General features: G+C 48.6%; 8 protein-coding genes across 8 annotated transcripts; 6 read left to right on the top strand and 2 right to left on the bottom strand.

The window, feature by feature from the left end:
• Nucleotides 1-21: 21 nt before the first annotated feature.
• On the bottom strand, nt 22-1910 carry N7533_004469 (GMC family oxidoreductase; the record flags this gene model as incomplete). The annotated part of the gene is made up of 3 exons (XM_057101119.1): nt 22-230; nt 289-905; nt 964-1910. The coding sequence occupies 3 exons, from the start codon at nt 1908-1910 to the stop codon at nt 22-24; spliced, it is 1773 nt and encodes a 590-aa protein (XP_056960749.1).
• Nucleotides 1911-4581: 2671 nt separating this feature from the next.
• On the top strand, nt 4582-6700 carry N7533_004470 (uncharacterized protein; the record flags this gene model as incomplete). Its single annotated transcript, XM_057101120.1, has 6 exons — nt 4582-4708; nt 4770-4850; nt 4904-5049; nt 5109-5719; nt 5769-5881; nt 5940-6700. The coding sequence occupies 6 exons, from the start codon at nt 4582-4584 to the stop codon at nt 6698-6700; spliced, it is 1839 nt and encodes a 612-aa protein (XP_056960750.1).
• A 474-nt stretch (nt 6701-7174) lies between these two features.
• On the top strand, nt 7175-8719 carry N7533_004471 (MFS transporter; the record flags this gene model as incomplete). The annotated part of the gene is made up of 1 exon (XM_057101121.1): nt 7175-8719. One exon carries the CDS (start codon nt 7175-7177, stop codon nt 8717-8719), a length of 1545 nt encoding a protein of 514 aa, XP_056960751.1.
• A 1134-nt stretch (nt 8720-9853) lies between these two features.
• On the top strand, nt 9854-11171 carry N7533_004472 (FTR1 family protein; the record flags this gene model as incomplete). The annotated part of the gene is made up of 3 exons (XM_057101122.1): nt 9854-9887; nt 9965-10538; nt 10604-11171. The coding sequence occupies 3 exons, from the start codon at nt 9854-9856 to the stop codon at nt 11169-11171; spliced, it is 1176 nt and encodes a 391-aa protein (XP_056960752.1).
• A 924-nt stretch (nt 11172-12095) lies between these two features.
• On the top strand, nt 12096-13934 carry N7533_004473 (Iron transport multicopper oxidase fetC; the record flags this gene model as incomplete). The annotated part of the gene is made up of 1 exon (XM_057101123.1): nt 12096-13934. The coding sequence occupies one exon, from the start codon at nt 12096-12098 to the stop codon at nt 13932-13934; it is 1839 nt and encodes a 612-aa protein (XP_056960753.1).
• Nucleotides 13935-14010: 76 nt separating this feature from the next.
• On the bottom strand, nt 14011-15210 carry N7533_004474 (uncharacterized protein; the record flags this gene model as incomplete). The annotated part of the gene is made up of 3 exons (XM_057101124.1): nt 14011-14422; nt 14491-14764; nt 14814-15210. 3 exons carry the CDS (start codon nt 15208-15210, stop codon nt 14011-14013), a joined length of 1083 nt encoding a protein of 360 aa, XP_056960754.1.
• A 449-nt stretch (nt 15211-15659) lies between these two features.
• N7533_004475 (uncharacterized protein) lies at nt 15660-16620 on the top strand (the record flags this gene model as incomplete). Its single annotated transcript, XM_057101125.1, has 2 exons — nt 15660-16281; nt 16361-16620. Coding segments are annotated over 2 exons (882 nt in total), but the record flags the coding sequence as incomplete, so codon positions are not given.
• A 3541-nt stretch (nt 16621-20161) lies between these two features.
• N7533_004476 (uncharacterized protein) lies at nt 20162-21265 on the top strand (the record flags this gene model as incomplete). The annotated part of the gene is made up of 1 exon (XM_057101126.1): nt 20162-21265. The coding sequence occupies one exon, from the start codon at nt 20162-20164 to the stop codon at nt 21263-21265; it is 1104 nt and encodes a 367-aa protein (XP_056960756.1).
• Between the last annotated feature and the right edge of the window lie 2826 nt (nt 21266-24091).

Below are 24091 nucleotides of genomic sequence, written 5' to 3' on the forward strand. Positions count from 1 at the left end.
CCAGTGATTACGCCACGTAACTTAATTCTCATTCTTGATTATATCAGCTGCGCGCTCCGCAACAGCGTAGACGGTACTTTGTAAGTGCCCGCAAACCTGGAAAGGCATAACGGACGCATCTACCACGCGAACGTTGGATACGCCGTATACTTTCAAGGATGTGTCAACGACTCCACCGACTTCCTTCGGCATCATAGCAGCAGTACTAATTGGGTGGAAGTTTGACCGATCTTCTGAGGATTAGTACGATATTTTCTTTTGCATCAACTCTCGTGGATAAAAACATACAGTTATTCTTGATGAATGAAGACCAGCCTTGGTCATCCGCACCGGCGGCGACAGAAGACAGACCGGGGCTAGTCTCCGAACCGGCCATGCTGGCAAATGGCTCGGTCTGGAAGATTTGACGAATAAAGCGCGCAGCTTGGGCCTGAGCTTGGAGATCGAAATCAAGCATGAAGTACTTCGGATCGATAGATGCAGCGGCGGTCGGATCAGCAGACGATATGTGGACGTTACCCCGTGCGAAAGGAACAGTCGCCCAGTACTCAGTGTCATAGGTGTATCCTGATGGCTCTAGCAGAATCTCTGCGACGGGGATATGTGATTTGAAGATAAGGTCCCACTGAATCTTAAAGAAGCGCTCGATATCTTTTGACTTGGTTACATTCCCATTGGCAGAAGCAACTTGCGCAGCATATTTGGGGAGATTGGCGAGGAGTTGTTTGCCGACAGCTGTAGCATTGGAAAACATCTGACCAACAGATGGATAGGCAACATAGTCCGGCACCTTAGAGTACTTGGTCTTTGAGTCGAACGCGAGTCCGTTGTTCATTTGATCCTGAAGGTTCTCGCCGACAGTTGGCAGGTTGACTTTCGTTTTAATGCCATACTTGGAGAGAACACTACACATCTTAGTTCGATAGGACATTTTGAAATATGGACCGATACGAAAGAACTTACTCTGGGTTTCCAACACCAGACAACTCAAGTAGCAGCGGGGACTTCAAAGACCCGGCCGCTAGTATTATCTCGCGAGAGGCCTTCACAATGGAAGTCGTTCCATTTGCCAAAGTGACCTCGACGCCATCAGCAATGGCATCATCGCCACTTTTCCATGTGAGCTTGTTGACATTGGTGTTAAGCCAGACATGGAGATTTCTTCGCGATTGGTAAGGGTAATAGTAGGCACGAGCGGCATCTTCGCGGATGTTTAATTTGGAATCGACAGTCTTGGGGTACAGAGTATATCCAACCATCTGACCACCGTTGGCATCCTTGTTGTAGGGAATAGGAACATCCATGTTTTGATATGTTGTGTTCAACTTCTGGGCCAGCCCATCATTTAATTGATTCGAAGACCAGCCTACCTTGAGGGGTCCCTTGTAGCCATGATCAGCAGGGTCGTAGGCAACGCCAGAGCCTTCCAGCCAGGAATAATCATCTGGAACCTGGAAGCCCTCGCCCTTCTTGTAGTAAGGAAAAAGAGTTTCCCAGTTCCATCCTTTGTTCCCAACGGTCTCCCAGGCATCTATCTGTGATTTCTGGGCGCGGGTATACACCATGCCATTTATCAGGGATGTTCCTCCCAGCGCCTTGCCTGCTCTCACTGTCTGAGGGGCTCCACCGCCATATTCCTGGTCTTTCGTCTTGTATGCCCAATCGATCTCCGTACCGAACGCATTTCCGTAGCCTCCGGTATCAGTCACGTTTACATTGTCGTATGCTGAGCCTCCTGCTTCAATGACCAGGACGTTGATATTTTCGAGTTCAGAAAGGCGATTTGCGACAACCAGTCCACTAGTACCACCTCCGACTACAATGTAGTCATAGGTAGATACCGATGTACGAGGCGATTTCGGAATGGCAAGCGCCAAAGGAAGCAGCGCAAAGCCGGCAAGGCTGCGCATGATGAAAATGAAATGATAAAATTGAAATACTTGAAATGTCGTGCAGGAGTTATTGAGAGCCCTTCAGCTGTGACTCCAGGGCTTATTTATATTTATGTTTTCTCAACCTTTAACAGTTTCTTACACATGGTATCCGAGTCGTGAAGATCCTTGTACCACAATTTACTCAGAGTAGAACGTTTCATCGAACATCACAAATCATTATCAATCATGGCTCAGCCTGAAAGCACCCATTTTAGAGGCTCGAGTTCACTTTCGGATCCACTTTCCACTTTCCACTTTCCACATCTTACATGATGAGATCGACAGGAACAATCTTCAAAGTCGCCTGGTTTTAGACAGATACAGTACATATGGTCGAGGTCGAGATAGCACTAAGCCAATCAATATAATTTGTATTGGCAGTGCGCTATCAAGTTTTTTGACCTAGATTCAAACTTGTAAGGATTCTACGGCATGTAATCACAGCAAGGCTGCCAAATACCCAGTCACTCTAAATTTTATGGTGTTCTTAATGACCTCCAGGCACCTGGACATGGCGACGTATGATAGAAAGGATCAACATTGGGATACAGTCAATCGTAGTACTCCGTATTCTACATGCAAAGCTTTCAGGGCATTTATCGGGTGACCCGGCTATTTCGATAAATACGGTACAGCAAACTTGGCCGATAAAAGATCGGCACGGGGCACGGAGAATGGTCGGCATGCATTGGATTTCTCCGGTCGGCGTATCTACAGATGTGGAGAAATCGCTCAGTGTCATTCACCGATTTCTAGAAAGGGGGCGAGACCCTTGAAACATGACATTTGTCAACTATTACTCACTCAACCTGAGACATCTAATATAAGTATAAGGTAATCAAACGAGTGCGGTATGAAATCGAGAATCCATTGCTGGTGAAAAGTTGGGCAGCATGAAAGGAAGCTGGACGTGGAAATAATGGCATACAATTGGGAATCTGATAAGATAATTTCTGCGGCGCCACCTTGACAAAGGGCGGCAGATTAAGCTTTAAGCCCTGGAGCCAACAGACGGTCCCGAGTGGTCTTATGTGTAGGTGAAAGGAAATTCCAAGTGCCTGCGCTCCTTTCGCGGCTTAAGAGTGGGTACCAGGATGATCACAACCCGGGCTTGCATCGGAAACTTTGCCGCATAGAGAAGCTGGTATTCCAAAGAGAGTCAATGCGATGATTCCGGAGACTTTACTTGTTGATCATGCCACAAAAATAGTGGACTCGGGATAAGAATCGCTCAAACCTTACCTCTCAGAACCGATTTTGCCGGTTGATGTAAAAGCTGCTACTTTAATTGATAGTGAAAGCTTGGCCTTATCTTAAACATGAGATGCTCTGAAGTGAGAATTAGGAGTGATGGGATTATATCCATAGCTTTCTAACGTAAACTTGGATCTTCTAGCAGACTTAGCATACTGCTAGTAGTATACCACTATTTTTGCATATTTTCATCAATCATGATTTCCACACCTAGATCTCCAGACAACATTTATCCAATTGAAAATTTGGTTCCAAGCTTGAACGTCTTCCAAGGTTCTCGAACTTGGATCTTGACATTCTTGAACTACATCAAGATGGGATTAGCCAATATAATCCAGAACCGTTTCTCGAAACGCACTCAGCTTCAAGTGCTCCCACACTCGGGTGGTCCATCAATAACCTTGTTATGGGAACGATATGGTTTCGCATTTCCCGTGAAAGAAAACTCGGGCATCCTTATTCGGGCGTCCTTCAAATGATAAAATAGATCCGGGTTATAGTAAAGGAAAGACCTCGTTCGAGGAGAACGAGAGGGTGCGTTTGGAGATAAAGACTGAATCCCATCAGCGAGAAATTCTTTTTTATTAGACGGATAGTATTCAGCGTACCTTGGACTCAGCACTTGTTTCAGATGCTGATTTATGGGCAATTAAAAGCCCAATTTTCGTGTCAAACATTCTGTAGGGTATACTGAGGATAGGAAAATGTTCTATGTGGCCCTCGGCGTAAACGCCCTTCGATGGTAGAATCAGACTCCTTTATAACTGTCGATCGCAAAACGAAGGCTTTTCGTGTACCCCCTCTTTTTTCACAAGAATGAGAACACAATGATTGTCGGCCAACTTCTTTCACGGGCATCTTCTCTGTCACCAACTACATCATCGCGGAGACGCTACTGTGTGCAACACGGGCTAGCATCGAAGCATTCCATGTAGATCTCGCGGGGATCATCAAAGAACTGCCGAACGTGGATATCGAATATTCATTCAATACATTTGCCGATTGCTCTGCCGTTCTTATCCATACCATCTGATAAGATGGGCGATCAGCACTCTGCCGCCGAAAAAATCTTGGTCGAGCATACTTGACGATCCATACCTATTCGAGTATGATTGTGTTCGTCGAACAAATCTTGATCAGTTTAGGCTCGTGTTTCAATAATTGTTATGGATATGACACGTTTCAGACCAACTATTGCTTGTTTTGGTTATAAAGGTGGTTTCTTTAAGCAATATCCGTTGAGTTTCGTAAGGAATATAAGTTATGGAGCATTCCCACTTCCTACCAGCCAAGTTGATTCCCGCCCGTCTCCTACGATTAGCACACTATTGTTTCGCTTTTGAGCTCTCTCTTGACCTAAGAGTTTCATGTCAATCTCTTTTCTTTCGCAATCATGACCATCGTCAATTTAAGCAATGGTGATGGCAGCCAAAAGTCACCGGCCATCACAACTACAGATGTCCTCATCATCGGGACTGGCCCAGCCGGCGCCTCTTTAGCATGTTTTCTTGCATCATACGGTTGGTTTCATATTCCTAAATTTAGAGAGAAACCCGGAATCAAGTTCTTATCCTTAGCTAGGAATCCGAGGCATTATGGTGAGCTCTTGCCCAACGAACGCGGATACTCCGAGGGCCCACATCACCAACATGGCTGCCATGGGTAAGCAAGCAACCTCTCCCCAGTATAACTCAGGAGCTGAACTCTCATTCAAGAGTGTCTTCGTGATATCGGTCTCGATATCGAGTGCAACCGCCTTGCAACCAGTGGGAAGAATATGATGCACACGCGGTGGGCATACAGTATGGCGGGCGAGGAATTCGCACGCATTCACGCTTGGGGCCACGACCCGAAGCGCAAGGTACGAGGAAATGCATCAACGGAACTGGGGATGAAAATACTCACAAGAATTTCTCTCAGGGCGACTATGAGGCTGCTAGCCCTTGCGATCCTGTCGATCTCCCCCAAACCCTCCTAGAGCCGATCCTCGTTCGGTATGCCACTCTCAACGGCTTTACCTGCCGCTTTGATACCACCTTCGTCGATTTTACGCAAGATCAAGACGGCACGACATCGACACTACAAGACAATATTACTGGGGTGAAATACAAAGTCCGGTCGAAATATTTGTTTGGCGCGGACGGGGCTAGGAGTGAAGTGTTTCGGCAGGCCGAGCTTCCTCTAGACGTCCGACCTGATCAGGGCCTCGCCTTTAATGTTCATCTGAAGGCAGATCTCTCACATTATATGCAGTACCGCACTGGATGTCTGCACTGGCTTCTCCAGCCGGATAGAGAGCATCCGCTCTTTGGTTGGGCATGTATTGCGAGAATGGTCAAGCCATGGGATGAATGGCTGTTTATCGTTCTTCCTGAACGGGGAAAAGAGTTGGAGTGCAACCCTACGAATGAAGAGTGGCTCACTCGAATGAAAGAGTTTATCGGCGACGATTCGATTCATACAGAAATTCTTGGAGTCTCCAAATGGCGAATCAACGACGTCGTGGCAGAGAAATTCTCCAACGGCAGAGTGTTTGTCTCCCCCATTTCACTTCTCTGCAAGTCACTAATCTGTCTGCAGCTTTTGCCTCGGTGACGCGGTACACAGACACCCACCTTCCAACGGGCTGGGCTCGAATACTTGCATTCAGGATGCTTACAATCTTGCCTGGAAAGTCGCTTATGTTTTGAAAGGTTGGTTCATCATCAATTTTTTGAATGAAAAGATGCCAAATTAACTCTTGTATTGCAGGTCAAGCATCTCCGTCTATTCTTGAGACTTACTCCACAGAGCGCCAGCCTGTCGGTCGTGGAGTTGTCACCCGTGCGAACCAATCCTTCCGCCATCACGGCCCAGTGTGGGAAGCACTTGGGGTTTCATTGCCTACCACCGAGGAGCGTAAAAGTGCGCTGGATGAGTTGACGCACGCAACGCCTAACGGTCGCTCCCGTAGAGCTGCTCTGCAGTCTGCCATCGAAGAAACCGAGCATGAGTACCACGCACTTGGAACGGAAATGGGGCAGTTCTATGAAAGCTCCGCGGTGCACTCAGCAGACGAAAAGGCTTCTTTCTTTACCCCCGAAGTGGTGGCACAGGATCCAGATCTTGTTTTAACTCGGAGCACCTATCCTGGCTGCCGTGTGCCCCATGTTTGGCTCAATAATGCTACGCCGGTTCAGCGTATTTCCAGCATCGACTTGGCTGGTGGCGGTGCTTATACAATCTACACCGGAATTGGAGGTGAAGCATGGAAATTTGCAGCAACTCAAGTTGGTTCTGAGCTGGGCATCACAGTCAATTGTTATTCAATTGGGTTCCGCCAGGACTATGAAGATGTCTACTTTGATTGGGCTCGTGTCCGCGGTGTTGATGAAACCGGATGTGTTCTTGTTCGACCAGATCGTTTTGTTTCCTGGCGGTGCAATGAAGTACTTAGCGATGATGCTCGGTGTGTAGCAAAGCTACGGGAGGTTATGCTGAGCGTTCACGGCTACACATCTGCGACTCGATAGCCTTGATATCAACCTATGCTCGGTAGAAGGTCGATAACTATTGGAACCTTAGGCGTCTAAGTCCTTGGTGTCGACTTGCCACTGTTGTACAATAATGAAACAATTTGACATCTTAGCTAGAATATAAGACCATAGATTGGTTCTCTCAACCTCTTACCAAGACTAGAGGATCCCGGCTCCGAGCCGAGCCGAGTGACTGGCCGAGAATTCCTTAGGTGGACCGGCTTCTTCTGTCAGACCCACATCTCTCTGAAAATCCCTTCTCGGCCAACGTTTGGAACGGGTAAAACTTTTTGACTAATGATTGATAATGGTTCCTGAGCCACACCATGTGGCAATTTTCAAATAGCGGCTTCTATCTTTGGGCCAATCTGCCGGGTTTTCTAAAGGCTTACCCCATGATGTAAACCTTTCGTAGACTTAAACCATCACTTGTAACCACCATCATAAGGGAAAGAACGCCCAATCCCAGCCATGGGAGTCGAAGATCATGACCTGAAGCCGGTGCAATCCACAAAGTCGATCGCGGAGAGTTTCTCCCCTCTTCGCGAGACGCTGTTTGTCACACTGGTGTGCATGGCACAGTTCATGACACAAACTAATGTCGGCGTTTGTCTTCCAAGTCTCGATATTCTTGGAGAAAGCTTCGGGATCGATGATCCTGGTATCCTAAGTTGGATTCTAGCAGGTTACTCGTTGACGGTCGGTACCTTCATCATTATTTTCGGACGATGTGGTGATCTTTTCGGATATCGCCGAATGTTCCTCATCGGATTCATATGGCTCGCAGTCTGGTCGCTGGTCGCCGGAGTCAGTGTTTATTCAAATTATATTCTTTTCATCATTGCGCGTGTGCTACAAGGCATCGGTAGTGCGATGTTATTGCCCAATGGCCTGGCTATTTTGGGTGCCACTTATCCACCCGGGAAGAAAAAGGCCATGATATTCGCGCTATTCGGCGCCGTCGCTCCCAACAGCGCTCTTCTTGGGGCCATCTTTGGAGCTGTCTTCTCACAGCTCGCCTGGTGGCCGTGGACATTCTGGACTCAAGCCATCGTATCAGTTTTTTGCGCTATTTTGGGATTCATTGTTGTGCCCTCGATTCATCATGAAGGCCAGGAGAAAATCAGTTCTTTTTCTCATCTTCTCAAGGCACTCGACGCGATGGGAGCGGCCTGTGGTATTAGTGGGCTAGTTCTGGTGAACATCTCCTGGAATCAAGCACCCGTCGCCGGCTGGAGCACACCATATGTCTATGTGCTCTTAATTCTCGGAATCCTGTTACTTGCCGCATTTTTTGTTGTCGAATTTCGGTTTGCTGAGCACCCTCTTATTCCATTTCAGGCTTTCAGTCGCGACGTTTCATTTGTTCTGGGCTGCGTTGCTTGTGGTTGGGGCGCCTTCGGCACCTGGATTTGGTATTTCTGGCGTTTTGAAATGGAGTTTCGGAAGACGAGTCCGCTCCTAGCGTCTGCCCAGTTTATCCCAGTCTCTCCAATGGGCATTGCTGCTTGTTTCGTGACAGGGTTTTTGATAGCCCGATTGCGCCCAGGGTGGATTATGATCATGTCGATGACCGCATTCACGCTGGGAAATATCCTCACAGCCATCGCGCCAGTGGATCAGACTTACTGGGCTTTGACATTTGTCTGCCTCCTAGTCATTCCCTGGGGAATGGATATGTCTTTTCCTGCGGCGACATTGATGCTGTCCAACTCCGTGGAAAGAAAACACCAGGGAATCGCTGCATCACTTGTGACGACTGTCGTCAACTACAGTATATCATTAAGCCTTGGTTTTGCAGGCACCGTGGAAACGCATGTCAACAATGGGGGAACCACCCCCCGAGGACGTCCTGAAGGGCTACCGTGGAGCACTGTACTTTTCAACCGGGCTCGGGGGTTTAGGCATTTTCCTCAGCGTGATCTTCACGATGAAGTGTTATTGGGAGGAGAGTCGGTCAAAGAAAGGAGAGAAGACGGAAGATTCGGAAGATTCGGAAGGAAATCTCTCGTCTGAGCCGTAACCTTCCAAGATTAGACCATTCAAAGGCATTCTCTTATGCTTACCTCTTATTAAAGTGGCCTATTAGCTTATTATCCTGCCGGTTAACGCACTAATCAGATTCAAATATGGAGCACCTAGAAAGGGAAACATGTCAGGTGCCATCAAAGTTGAACCAATGGAATTTTCTTCTGAACTGGTCGGATAAAAGGGCCATGGAAAACGCACAGTGCGCCCACTTGCCATAAGCCAACATGCCATCATTCCACGTTTAGACTTTTCCCAGCTATCCTTTAGGTTCATCCACCCAGGGACTCAGGCCTCCTCTACCTTGGGAACCTCCCTGTTATCGATCAGATAATCATACGAGGTCATTCTAATCTCGTTCGAATTTGCCAGCTGCGAAATTTCCCGACTCGAAACCCCCAAGTGTAGTGGGAAACCCACGGACGAGACAAAAAAAGGCGGAGTATCAGAGCCATCTAGCCCAGCGTCATTGTCCACATCCTCCCACAATCCACGGTGTGATTCAGAAGTACGGAGTACATATGACATCCTGAATGCACGTGCATGCTGCGAGATTGACATTGGTGATTTCCCATGGGACCGTCAACCGCGGCAGTTGCGGGGACTGCGAGAAACGGAAAATAAAAGCTTTTTTTTTTTTCACTGGGCCCAGTGTGCATCCAATCCCTGCCTGCCGTCCCTATCTATTTGGCGTAGGATATCTCGTAGATCGTGATTTAAGAGAAGACTCGGATCTTCCAACCCGTTACTCTTTGCTTTTTTCTTGTCTCAATCTTGCTGTCCCTCCCAACAAGAATGGACATTTCACCCGAGATGCTGAAAATAAAGCAGCAGGCGCCAGTCTCCGTATGGCTCCGCAAGTAGAAGATAAAGTTTTTCTGGAGAAAAAAACACGAGGCGAGAATCTGCGATCGTCGGGCTTTGATCAGATACCGGTTGGCGGGGCCACGCTAGTATTTTTCAGTTTTGGCAACCGTGGGAACTTTCAACTTTCACTTCGAGCACGGGCCTTATCAATCAGTTACTTCCCCTCGTATCTTCTTTTTTTTCTCGTCCTATCCTTCTTCGTCATTCCAAGCAGTCCAATCTTCTGAAGAGGACAGCGTTACCCCAGGTCCCAAGATGGCGGGTAACAATCCAGTCTTTGCTGTCACCGGTGAGTTCTATCTTAATGCTGCCATAAACTGCATCTTGTTATCAAGGGATAATGTCTAACTCGAAGCGACCGCGCAGTCTTCTTCATTTGCTTTCGAGAATGTCTCGAGACAACCGTCGTTGTCTCAGTTCTGCTCGCCTTCTTGAAGCAAACATTGGGAGGTGAAGAAGATAAAACCACTTACAAAAGGCTTGTCAAACAAGTCTGGCTAGGATGTGGTATAGGTCTACTCATCTGTCTCGCTGTGGGTTGCGGTATGATTGGTGCTTTCTATGGCCTCGGAACCAATAGCTTTTCACAGACGGAAGACATCTGGGAAGGCGTGCTCGGAATTCTTGCCTCTGTGATTATCACTATCATGGGCGCGGCGTTGCTTCGCGTTTCTAAGCTGCAGGACAAATGGCGCGTCAAGCTTGCAAAGGCTCTTGCACCTGAAAGCGATGAGCCTAATCTAACGCGCAAGGGTCGTTTCAAGCGCTGGCTAGAGAAATACGCCATGTTCACACTTCCTTTTATCACCGTCTTGCGCGAGGGCCTGGAAGCCGTTGTCTACGTTGGTGGTGTTGGCCTTGCGCTTCCAGCATCTTCTTTCCCGCTGGCTGTGTTCTGCGGTCTGGCAGCCGGTGCTTTTATCGGTTATCTGATCTATAGGTAAGTCAAGAAGAAGCTCCAAATCCTCGCTGGCAAAACAAAACAAATGCTAATTCTTTCTCAAGGGGTGGACGAGAGACATCCATGCAGATCTTCCTTATCATCTCAACTTGTTTTCTTTACCTTGTCGCCGGTGGTCTATTCTCGCGCGGAATTTGGTTCTTCCAAAATAACACATGGAACAAGCTGGTTGGTGGTGATACCTCCGAGACCGGTTCCGGGGCAGGATCCTACGACATCCGACAGAGCGTCTGGCATGTCAATTGCTGCAATCCCCAACTGGGCGGTGGTGGTGGATGGGGTATCTTCAATGCGCTGCTGGGTTGGACCAACTCGGCTACTCTTGGATCGGTGATCGGATACAACCTATACTGGATTTGCGTGATGGTCGCTTATGCCTGCATGATGTATCGCGAGCGTCGGGGTCATCTACCATACATTGACCCTGCTATGCAAAAGATAGCAGGCGCCAAAGCTCGAGGCAAAGCATTCGTCCTCCGACGACCTTACGAGCCTTACACGGACGACGTTGAACCTGCCGTAGCCAGTGGGGCTGTTTCTAGCAGCATCTTGGCTCGAGAGAAGAATGCGGATGCAGAGGTTTCCACCACTGCAAAGCAAGTCGAGGCTTGAAAAGCCACGAGATGTCCAAAATGACAATCTTGGTGGATTGTTGCATCTAAAGTAGTGATCATTCCGAGTGAAGATCATATTTTCCTAGTACATAATGTGCAATAATATTGCGAAACACGCTAGCTATCCTATCCCAGTAAAAAGAAAAGAGAGCAGAGAGCAGAGACTTCTAAGAGCACCAAAGCAGATAGATTAAACGAATTCTAGTACAAGCTTAAACGAGATGCAAAAACGTGTAATTTATCCACAGCACCGAACAGGCAGGTGGCTAGCGTACGAACTGGGGAGGCTTAGCAAAGCTTAGCGGGGATTGGCCCCGTCCACGCGAAGGCTTGAAACTTGAACCCTTCATTGGATTCCCCCTTTTCCAATATACCATCCACCTCGTCCTGAGTTCCGTTGATCTTCATCGTGCCGCGTTCAAAAGGAAAAGGAAAAAATGGCAGAAATTCACTATCGACCCGTCTACACTCCCTCGCCTTACTCGGCACCTGTGGAATGTATGCCTATGCCCGCTCCACGGCAGCCCACACGGATCTGCATCCCTCCGGGCCAAAATGTATCCCGCAACACAAGCAGAGGACCCACTTCGTAGCTTGGGTCTGGTGGTCTGATCCCTCGGTTCCATACCTGTGCTCTTGTAATTTGCAGTTTACACTGTACCCCACTCATCCAAGGGTCAAACCTCGACGTGCGTACCATATGGCGCATAGGAGGGAACGGTAAGATCGATAATCTTATCGCCCGAAGTTTCCAGTCGCATGGGAATGCTAGACTTTTTTTTTTCTTTTGGGCGGCCGATTGATTTGATCTGATCTTATTTTTCCCCGGTTTGTTGCGTGGTCCTGCTGGCTCTTCTTCTCTTACTTCGCCCCCCTCCCCCTGCCCTCCTCACATCTGCCAAAATAAGAGCTCTCTTTGGCAATGGCGTCTTCGTTGGCAGGCCTTCTCCTCCGCGTTGCAACGCTACTATGTCTATTCCAGTGCATCCAGGCCAAAACAGTCACTTATGATTGGAATGTCACCTGGGTCACCGCCAACCCGGACGGTCTGATGGATCGCAAGGTCATCGGCGTCAATGGTAAATGGCCATTACCCGTGGTCGAAGTTGACAAGGGCGATCGCCTCGTGGTCAACATGTACAATGGTCTCGGTAACAAGGATACCTCAATTCATTGGCACGGCATGTTCCAAAACGGCACTAATGGGATGGACGGTGCGTCTATGGTGACTCAGTGTCCAGTTCCACCAGGCCAATCCTTCACATACAACTTCACCATCAATCAGAATGGCACATATTGGTACCACTGCCACACCAACAACTGCTACCCTGATGGTTATCGGCAAGCCCTCATTGTGCATGACAAGGATGCATACTTCAACGATATGTACACCAAGGAGTACACTCTGACGATGAGTGACTGGTACCATGAGCTCATTGAGGACATCAAATGGATCACTCTGACCAATCCCACTGGCGCGGAACCGATTCCCCAGGCCTTTCTTATCAACGATACAACATCTGCAAGCCTACCGGTGAAGCCAGGGGAGTCGTATCTCCTACGCTTAATCAACGTCGGTGCCTTTGTCGCTCAGTACTTTTATATTGAGGATCACACCTTCAAGATTGTTGAAATCGATGGTGTTTATACTGAGCCTACCGAAGTCAGCACCTTGTATATCGCTGTTGCGCAGCGGTACACCATTCTGGTAGAAGCCAAGAACTCCACAGACAAAAACTATCCTATCGTTATGGTCGCCGACTCACAGCTTCTCGATACGATCCCGTCTGATCTTCAGCTCAATGTCACTAGTTGGCTAGAGTATAACAAAACCGCCGACTTCCCTCAGGCAGTCATGAAAGTAGACCAATCCTCCTCATTGGACCCTGTCGATGATTTGAGTCTTGTGCCCTACGACCGCATGGAGCTGCTACCTGAGCCCGACATTACTATCGATGTGACAGTGATCATGCAAAACCTTGACGATGGTGCTGGCTACGCTTTCTTGAACAACATCTCTTTCACCAAGCCCAAAGTCCCAACACTTTACTCGGTGCTTTCGTCGGGAAATTACTCAGACAATGGCGAGATTTACGGCGAATTCACCCATCCGGCTGTCCTCAAAAAGAACCAGGTGGTCGAGATCATTCTCAACAACGGCGATACTGGCTCCCATCCGTTCCACTTGCATGGACATAACGTTCAGCTCATTGATCGCGCCCCTGCATATGGCGCACACTTCTATGACTATCTCAACGGAGACCCCGTGCCATACGACCCATCCACCAACGACTCTTTCCCTCAGTACCCTCCGCGCCGAGATACATTCATCCTTCCGCCCCAGGGCTACCTCGTGCTCCGATTTGTGGCTGATAACCCCGGTGTCTGGCTTTTCCATTGCCACATCGATTGGCACTTGTCCCAGGGTCTGGCCATGATCCTCGTTGAGGCACCAGAGCAACTCCAAGAACAAGAGAAAGTTTCATCGCAGGCTTATGATAATTGTCTAGCCGCCGGTGTACCCTATGAGGGCAATGCTGCCGCTAATACCGAAGATTGGCTGGATCTGTCCGGCCAGAATAGACAGGTTGACTGGCTCCCGGCTGGGTTCACCACTAAGGGTATCGTGGCAATGGTGTTTTCATGCGTATCTGCATTCCTTGGAATGGCATTCATCTCCTTCTATGGCGCCAGTGGTATTGAGGCGAAGAAGAAAGAGACTGCTATTGTCAATGAAGGATCGGCTTCTGCGTCAAGCTGATTTAGTTCACTTTCCTATTCTAATTTTTATGTACACATTTTGCCAATGTCAGAGACATTGATACATGCTAATACTACTATGTTCGATACCGCGGTGTCCATTTCGTCCACGATTCAACTCCACTCATTAGATACTCCAGGCCCCTCATGTATTTGATCATATCTGGTCGGAGGGGCGGGCTATTCTGGCTTATATCCTCCTCGGACTGTTTGAAGGCTAGCTCCAGTTCCCGGCAGTAAACGAGCATCATTCTCTTGCAAGCTGAGTATGATAAGCCCGTCTCTTTAGCGAGTATGAAGATTGCAGAGAATGGATGCGCTCCGTCAGTCTTGTTCTCTTGGTAGGTCTTCCATTCTTTTTCCCAGCTATAGACATCATTGAAAGTACCAATGAACCTAAAAGCGCAACTTTCAAGAGCAGAAGCCTGTTCAATTTCAGTTGGAGTTAGATGCAAATTCGCACCAAATCGAATAAGAGTCGGATAAAATCTTCAAGTTTATGAGGTCAGTGATTATCACTCGCCCCTTTTAAATATTCAACGCAGAATTTGACTCACGGTCTTCCCACGTCGACCTCTCTATATTTAAGATAGGGACCCAAATGTTTCACTGTCAGGCGATTCTCAGTTGTTTGGCCCTGAAGAAGGGTACAAAACCCCTCAACAACGTCATTCGCTAGCGACTCGTCGATGCTTCGCATAGAATTCAGTGTTTCATGTAGCATCCATTCCAAACATGACTCTTTATTGGGAGATGATTTTCCGCGTGCTATTGCCATTACTCGCTCTCGGTACTGCAGTAAGTTTGACATTTCCATTTTTTCAAGTTGGTCTAAACCACGGTCAGTAAGTCTAAGCAATAGTAGACCCGGGATTCTCACCATCGACCAGTAGAGCCAGGTAGTGCATCTTCCCCGTCAATTCAGCGCGATCGTCCAACATGAGTGGAAACCATTCACTCAGAGCACGAGAGAACCCCAGGGCAAAAAACCCTGCTTTCTCTCTCTCACTTTCAAATGTCCAGTTTTGCGCAAAATATGGTTCCACTCTCTTCTGAAGGACCTCCCATCCTAGTGGATGCGATTTCAGTTTCAGGCGGGTTGGGACGAAATCAACGGGCCAGTGTTGTGAGACACCGGAAGCTTTTGAGTACCGTCGGGGTAATATAGTGTACTTTCTAGAAAGAAAATTTGCTTCTGGGCCGTAGAGACATGCTCTAAATGCAGGGGTACCCCTGTTCAGAATGCGCTTTCCAAATACCCTTTGGAGTTGCCACATGGCATTGAAGATTCAGGTAATCCCTGAGCTTAATTCTCGCTTTTGGAGGAATTCCGCTGAATTAAATCTTTCAAATAGAAGCAGTCTGGAACTCCGGTCGAGAAGGCGTAATAGTCAAACTTCGGTCTGAGCAGGCAACGGTTTCCACCACGAAGGGGCACGGGCCACCCGACGGGTTGATGTCACCACCAACTTTCTTGGTTCAACAACATCATAACCTCCTCCCCATCACCCGAGATTTCTTCAAATTTTTAACGCCAGATTAATCCGAGAGTCTCATTCTCCAGCACTTGAAGCCGCTTCTATTTTATGCCCCACGCATCAAAAAACACATTGTCATCCGTTTACGCATACGCAAACGCAAACATTAAATCTGTTGACTCATTTGGATGCCACCGAAACCCGCCTTTCCCAGGTCTCTGAACAGACTGCAGACTATCTCTGGACAGCTCGGAACAAACAAGCCATATTCATCACTTGGAGCCCGCCCACAAATTCAGGCAACGCAGCATATCTCAACTCCATTAAAAATGACCACAACCGATAAATCGCCAGCTCCCTGGCGCGATCTGCTCAAGTCTCATATGGACCAAACCCCAGGCTACGAGTTCACCATTGCCACCGTGGGATTTGACGAGAATCAACGGCCAATCCCTCGTGTCCGTACTTGTGGCTACCGCGGCTTCTTCCCGGAACTTAAGCTCCACCCGAAATCACAGGAAGATATGGAGCAGCAGGTCAAGGATGGCGGTAACCCGGAAACATACGAGAGCGACATGCTATGCTTTACTACTGACATCCGGATGGAGAAGCTGGACCAACTCGAAACTTCCGGTCATGCAGTTGAAGCTGTGTTCTGGTTGAAAGATTTGATGACCCAATGGCGGGTCAAGGGGAAGGCATTTGCAATTGGGGATCCGAGAGGAGGGGATTTCGACGGAGAAAAAGACGCTCGCGAGGATCTCCACGCTTCTTTGAGGGTTAAGGAGAATTACGGGGGCTCTATCGGTGATTGGACTTGGGAACGAGCGGTTACAAAGTATTTTGCGAACCACTCGCCACTCGCCAGGGGTATGTTACTCTCATCGCTCCTCTCTGTTTGGGTTTCTCAATCGGTGTGCTTTTGAGATTTGTCGCTAATCTCAATCAGGCTCATTCAAATTTCCATCTCCCGGGCTACCTCGATCCCAAGCTCCTAATGATCCAGCTTTGAAAATGGGACAGATAGTGGCAGATTTACATGACCCCGTGGCTCGAGCAAATTTTAGGGTCGTGGTTATTCAACCAGAGGAGGTTGAGCGACTAGATATTTCAAACCAGGAAGACATGCGGAGATGGAAATGGACTCGAGGTAGCAATGAAGCTGAAAAGGAACAGTCTAACTGGATTGAGACAGAAGTATGGCCATGAAATCAAGTGACTTCAGAGATAAAGGGTATGAATCTGAGTGAATAGCCAATACTTCATCAAGCCCTGAACTAGTAAACCATCTCAAGATTGCTTAGTCGCCCGTTCGTAAACAGCACCAGTGAATGAAACTGTGGGCTCTCCTTTGAAGAATGCACCCACGCTCTCCATCTATTTTGTTTCCCCAACACCTCAGCCCATCGCACATCTTCAACGATCTACTACCCTAATCTTTGTCTAACTATGTTTCCCATAACGAGAAGTACAGGCAAGACCAATCCCACTTTTCCATCGCAACGCTCAAGTGATTAGAAACTAACCCAATTCCTAGCACCCAACGCTCCTGCCTACGACAAACCACGTTACGGTCCGACCTCCCTGAGGAAAACAGCGTGTGCCTCCTGTCGCCGTGGCAAGAAGAGATGCATGCATGATACAACCAGTTCCACCATCAGCGAAAGTGGAAATCCGGCCATGCCACTTCGAGCGTCTACCCCCAGCAAGACCCAGTCGGACATCAATGTGGAAAGCGCCAGTGGCATCAAGGTAAGTCAGCCTACATCTCCTACATTACATGAACAAACCTTGTAACTGGAAGGACTCGAGTGAGAAATTGATCTGGGCTAACAGTATCCTCCTTCTCCAGAAGGCCAAGGTCACCCGCTCCCCATCTGATATTGCGCCCGTGGAGGCCAGCGACAGTGACAACAACAAAGACAGGGAAAACGACAGGGACACAATAATTCCTGATGATCAGGGCATTGTGAGACCCCCCCTATACCCCTCAGTCAACTCCCACCCGGTCCTCTACTCGCATCGCTGCCCATCATCGCGATATATCTGCGTCTACAGATACAACCGGCTCCGACACTCTCTCATCGGTCCCAAATTACCCAAAAATCGATCGTACTCTATTCGACAAGCCGATGGCTTTGCTGGAGGAGGTCAATAAGAGAACCGTGAGTTTGGAGAAGGCCATCAATGAATTCGATCGAAAATGTCGGCAGTGGGAATCAACCGCCGAGCTTCGCGAGAAGCAGGAAAAGGAGAGAAAGAAGAAGGAAAATTAGAAGGTATTACTGGGTGGATAGTGCGGAATGGAAAAGCAAGATGTGTCTGGCTCACTGCTTTGAGCTTCTAGATTTCTCTTGCGCGGGGTATCTTTCAGATAGAATATCCGTCAGTGAAGAGACCTATTGTGGATAGGATCGATTTTCTGCAGTCACTCTATTTACGATTTAAGCATTCGGACAGAAAATTTAACAATCTCAGCTCCAGCTCAGACCTAATCTGCAAGAATGGATATGATTCAACCTGCTCCGTACTAGTATCTGCATTGAACCGATCCCACTGTCTTTCCATATAAGACAGCGCATGAACCGTTCAATACATTTATATGAGGATCGGATCATCATCAATTTGCTTCTTAAGATAGATACATCAAGAGAATACGATCGCATAGAGCCCTGCAATTATTCATCAGCGTTGGTATTTTAATTCGAACTGGCTCGGCATGCAAGTTCATGCAGTCACTCGGGGCTGGGAGTTCAACTTGTGACACAGGGGGGCTCAAACTATCGTGTGTCTTTACAGGTAGTTTATACACGCGTGCTGATTTTAAAGGGGTTCATTGATTTGAAAATCGGCGATTGCTCGGACCTGAAGCTATCGAGAATCACCGAGCAGTTGTTGCCGAAGCCGTAAAGGGGATGCGCCTATCCGGCTTCAGCTCGCTCGGAATCTTGTAGGCACACTTGTACTGTTCCGAAGCCAAATTCCCGAGCGTGCTGGCAGGAGTTCAAGTTGGAAAACGATATCTCGCATAGTTACCTTAAAATACTAAATATAATCATGTGACCGAAGCCTTACTAGAACTAATAAACCCCAGATAGTTCGAGATACTACATTCTCGACAAATACCAGTCATATCAGTAGCTAACACAGGAGTTCAAGTTAGTACTACTACATCGGTGACGGTTATCTCACGAAATATAAACCTCGAGTTTTCAGTTTTCAGCATCCTCCTTTCCTGTGCATATTTGATTTTCTGATACAAGTTGACATCGTTCGTGGATACGGAGTGGAAGGCAGATCTACAGAGAATGTAGGACAACCGAACAGAATACGAGGAGGCCAGTACGCTCCCGCAGAAGAACGGCCGCCGATGGCTAGCGATAGACCAATGATAGACGAGCATCGTGACGGCGGGGCCACCCGTCCAGCTCCTCCACGGGCAGTCCCGGCCTTCCGCGCTCAATCTACTCCATGTTTGTTAACTTAAGTTATAAGTATGGTTATTGTTATTACTTAAGTATGTACTATGTAACCGTACTTGAGCATAACATCCGTACAGAGTACTCCATACCTTCTGCTCCGTACTTCGTACTCTGTAAACGATCACCCTGGTAGCCCCCAAATGAAAATGAAAATCCAGAGCGACCGTTACGTGTCATGTCCCTCTTGGGAAAGGCGCCCGCCCCTGCTCGTCTCGTCCCATCCTTGTCTCCGACGTGCATTCAATTCCGAGGCTCGGCTGCATATGGTCGACCTCGCTACGGAGTAGGATTGCCACATTGCCGACCCTTCAAGCGAAGACCAAGAATATATGGGCTTGAGGGCTTAAGGGTGCCATGTAGCGTACGCAGAACCGAAATATGTACTAGTATGGAGTAGCACTCCGTACTTCGTACTCAGTTCAGTACGGTGGCCCTATCTCACTCTCAAAATCTCACTCTCTTTTCGAGAGACTCTCGTCCCAGAAATCTGGAAAGATGAGCGTCATACATTTCTTCTTCAGTGTAGGAAGAGGGGGCCATGCATGATCCTCTTCACCGCTCCTTGTGGAGTCGATGGAGATGCACCTTTTGACAGTTGACAGTGACAGTGACAGTGACAGTTTGCCCGAATCCAATTAGTCTGCTACAGTGGGACAAGTCGTACAATGCCGTCTCCCTACATGATCTTATTTTGATTGTGACTTAGGGGGGACTCGAGTACTCGAGTGCCTCGTATAATACCCAGCCCCTGCGTATCCTGTATGGTAATATACAGGATAGTGGTATTGGTGGTATTAATACAGTACTATCTGTACGTACTGTGACTGGAATTGTGAGTCGAGATGTACCTCTGATACCCTTCATGCGTGTCGCTTTGCTTTAACTCTCTCGCTTCTGCTCTTTTCTCCTTCCCCGTCTTCCATTTCACCCAAACTGATCTACAACCTACACCGTCTATTACGCTTTCGCCCCATCACCTTTGATCATTATAACCCTGCTATCGCATCACCCCTTCCCCCACTCTCCCCCAAATTCCCCGTGTTTCTTCGACTCCGCCTTCGCCCTCCTAACGACGAAACGACGCCACGTAAAAAATAACAAAGCAACTTCCCCAGCAGAGAGAACCGCTAGCCCCTCGTCAATCACCCAAGAGAATATTCCGACCCCTCTTCTCCACCCCGAGAAGCCCATCGGATAACTCTTTGCGATCCGTTGGGCCTCTGTCGAACCTCCTGGACTGAGAGGAGTTTCCCCGTCCCGATATAGCCATGGCTTCATCCATGGATGCGCTGGGTGCCTTCTCCCACCTCGAAACAAACCTCCCAACTTGGATCGCTCGAGTTTCACAACTGGCCGACCACGCCGCTGCCAGACACGCAGAATACTCAGAGGCCTATCGCCGCCACACATTCTACAAGCCTAAATCTCGCCGCCGAAAGAATAGCTCCGTTGTCTCCATCCACACCGACAACTTCGTCCCGCTCGCCCAAAGAGATGAACCCAAAGCCGAAGAAGCCGTAGAGCAGACAGAAAAGCCTGCAGAGACAGTGACGGAAACAGAGACAAGACCTCAGACTCGAGACACTCCCACCCCAAACCAACAGGCCGGTCGCAAACGCGGCACCGACGAAGCCCCCTCCATCGACTCCGGAGACCGATACACCTTCGTCAGCACGCGCCACAACGTGATTATCGAATACGACGGCCATACCCAAAAAGCACTCGATGAGATCGTCAAGGACATCGGTATTGCTAGGAACAACATCCGACGCGGGAAAATGGGAATAATGTCGCGAGGGGGCCTACGCGCGGGCCTCCTCAACCGCTCCGCAGCACTCACAGGCAATGCGGTCGGGGGTGAGCCATCGGCACTGGCCTCGCTAGCCTGTGTCCGCAGCACCCGCACCGGCGCCGGCCTAGTCGGCGTGACAGGATCGACCTCCGGAATCCGCAAAGAGTCGCCATTCGATTATACCGACAAACAACTGGAAGTAGCGCACGGGCTCTGCGAAACAGCCGCGTACCAGGTCCTGCGATCAGGTGATTGCGGAACCGAACTCGACGGCGTGGAGGAGAAGTTCAAGATGCTTTTGGAAATGGTCGGGAAGGAAGTTGAGCGACTGAAGGAAGAGAAACAGAAACAGGAGGAAGAACAGGCCAAATCGCCACCTGGTGACTCGACTGAAGAAGCCGACTCGAAACCACCCCCCAACCCGGCCGCCGCCCGTCTTGCGAGAATCGCTGCTATCACGGCCTCCGCGAAAAAGCCCACCTCGGAATCTCCCGGTATGATCGAAGTCGACGATACTTCTTCCATATCGGCCGAGTCCATTGACCTGTCTGCATTCCGATCATCGCGTATACGGGTGTAAGTGTGAATGGGTCTGGAACGACCGCTGCGGTGATTTCCTTTCTCTGAGGCCGCTCTCGGTCACCTCTTAGCGATTTAGCGTGTGTGAAGCCATTTTTTCCTGCAAGACAAAAAAGCATTACCGCAGGTTGATACCATGGTAATTTTCAACTTTCGACTTTCAACTTCTCCAAAGATCACGTCTTCTTATCTTGGTCTTTTGCACATTGATTTCAGCCTTTAACTTATGGCACTTGGGTGAATTCGCCCTATACTATACCAATCCGTCTCTCTTTGACTCCTACTTCACTCCGACATTCATTTTTCATTCATTGATGCTTTGATCCATTGTTCTTCTTCTTTTGGGGGCATTTTCTTTACTTGATACCGGGCTCAATTTCTTTTCATCTCCTGCCTATCATTCTGCATTGGTTCATAAGTGCCTCATTTTGCCCGGACAAGCATGGCGTCGGCAACGGTAACGGCGTTTCGATCTTTAATTATGTTTTACCTTATTCTTCATGTCTTTACCTGGATACGCTCTTGTCGTATCTTTCATCTTGGACATCTCTCGACGCGGGTCTGTTTCCTAGCAAACCCTGTCCAGTATCTACACTGTCTATATTGGGAAATTCAAGTTCCATTCCAAAAGATCTTTCCCCTCCAGATTGCGTCCAGCACGTCTCTGTAGAGGCTCATGCATCCCCCGCACGGAAGGAAAATGAAAAAAAAAAAGGACAACGCAGACAGGATGCGAATCAGACCCGCCTCTTTCTCTCTCGTCATCATGTACAGTACAATATTATACTATAGTTTACGTTTCAACCCCCCATCATGGAAATGAATGGAAGAATATCTGTTTTCATTGGTGCCTTTGTCCCTCGGCTACGGTACCGACTTGATTACTTCTCGCCTCTCCAGTAGGTGTGGACCTGGTCTGCGCTTCTGCACGACCGTTGTTACCGTCTCCGTCACGGCCAGTATGTCATGATTTGCCCGGGCTTGCAACTCGAGTGGACCAACGCTCATGGGATGGTCCATGCAAAGTAGGCTGCGGGGTGGGTAAAGGTAAATACTACAATTACAAAGTGGTTAGGACTTATCAGGATCAGGGATCAGGATCAGGGTCGCGCGGCCTTACTGTGGATTTCGAACTCGGCTCTTCTGAGTACGTCCCGTCCTCTTCTTTCCAAACCCGGGCAATGGTATAACCTAGCTCCCTACCCGGCAAAGATCTGAATGTCCCATCCCCAGGTCGTGCCAGTGTATCTTTAACATGCACAGGACGAATAAACTCCGCTCCGTTGTTTGAGAATGCTTGCCAGGGGCTTATTGTTATATTCGTCTTGCTCACTACGACGCCCTGTCCAAGGTGAAACAGAACTTCTGCCCGAGGATGTCGTAGACCTGTATCCTTCAGAAGCAAAAATACCTAGAAATGGTAGCGATGTATGTATGGACGTGTCTCTGCGCCCGCTGTGCATCACGCGGGAGGAGGTGGAGTTGATGGGTCTCCATAGTGTACTCCGTACGTGAGGACTGCATTGACTAGCGAGCGGGTCCAACGAGGCAACAAAAGGAAGGAAGAAAGAAAGAACTTGATGAAGAAGGATTTGGGCTGTGGCCGGACGGAGCGCGGTGCGCCCAGGGTTCGTCCGGTTTAGTTTAGTTTAATCCCAGGTTTGATTTTTCCCTGCACCCCTTGTCGCGCTTGTCGACGCTTGTTGACGCTTGCAAGAAACAGTATATGGGGGCCTGGACAAGTGGGTACGGAGTACTAGTACTAGTAGTGAACTTGAACACAGTGAACTGGTTATACGACAGTACTAGTCAGGTAAGTATACTTAATAAACCGGGGGATATTACTCTTATAACAGTCCGGACTCCGTATACTCCGAGTCCGGACTGGCTCACTATGTATAGGGTTAGGGATAAAGGACTTGGAACCTTGGAATTGATATATGAGACTGTCTGTGCAACCCATGGCGTGGCAATTCCCACGAGGCAGCCAGCCTTGGGAGGGCGAGGCGTGTCTATGTATGTAGACACGGTTCGCAGAACCGTTGATCTTATCAGAATGGCAGAAGCAGAGACGGCAAAAGCAAATGCGCGAGGCAGCTGATTTCTTGAACTGATTTCCGACTTGGCCTGTCAGGTTGGACTCGCGAGTACTCCGTACAAGGGTATTGCTTGAAGATTACCTGCATCAGACTGTGCCGGGGTCGAGTAGGTGCATTACTGCATGGAGGAAGAAAGCGCGAGGTCGCTCAAGTTTCGAGTGTACTACAGTATAAACCAAGTGGATAGGGATCCGCGGGCAATGGGTTCTCCTGTGGGTATGAGGAAACAGATCATTCAATACCCAAGCCCTTCTCCACTAGTTAATATAACCATTTCCAAGAGTCAAGGACTGCCAACGAGGACTCTGTACTCTGTGGTGACTGTATAGATACATACATACCCATTAATACAATGTACTGTATGAAAGTAATCAATTTCGGTATATTAACAGGTCCAATACCATTATACTCCGTCCACGGCCTGGCCAATCAAATTCACAGCACGCCCCCCATGAAGCCCCGCGCGCCACTCCCCTGGGATCTCCAACTTTACTATCATTGGCCCGGCATAGTGGATTCGCCATATCCTTCCAGTTTAGGAAGTGCCGGAAACTGATTCCAACCGCGTTGGACAGAAGTACGGAGTACGGAGTGCGCAACAGGGAGGGGTTGTGGACACACACTACATGTGCGGTGCTGCTCATGGCACAATGGGGCCCTGCTTGGGGGCTGACGGAAATTTAACATCACTCCTGTCGCCATTTTACTAGTAGAGAATGCCCCCTTGT

This window comes from Penicillium manginii (assembly GCF_028828005.1).
Source record: "Penicillium manginii strain IBT 31320 chromosome Unknown utg000004l:1.0-7231830.0:1.0-7236170.0, whole genome shotgun sequence".
NCBI classification, from domain to species: domain Eukaryota; kingdom Fungi; phylum Ascomycota; class Eurotiomycetes; order Eurotiales; family Aspergillaceae; genus Penicillium; species Penicillium manginii.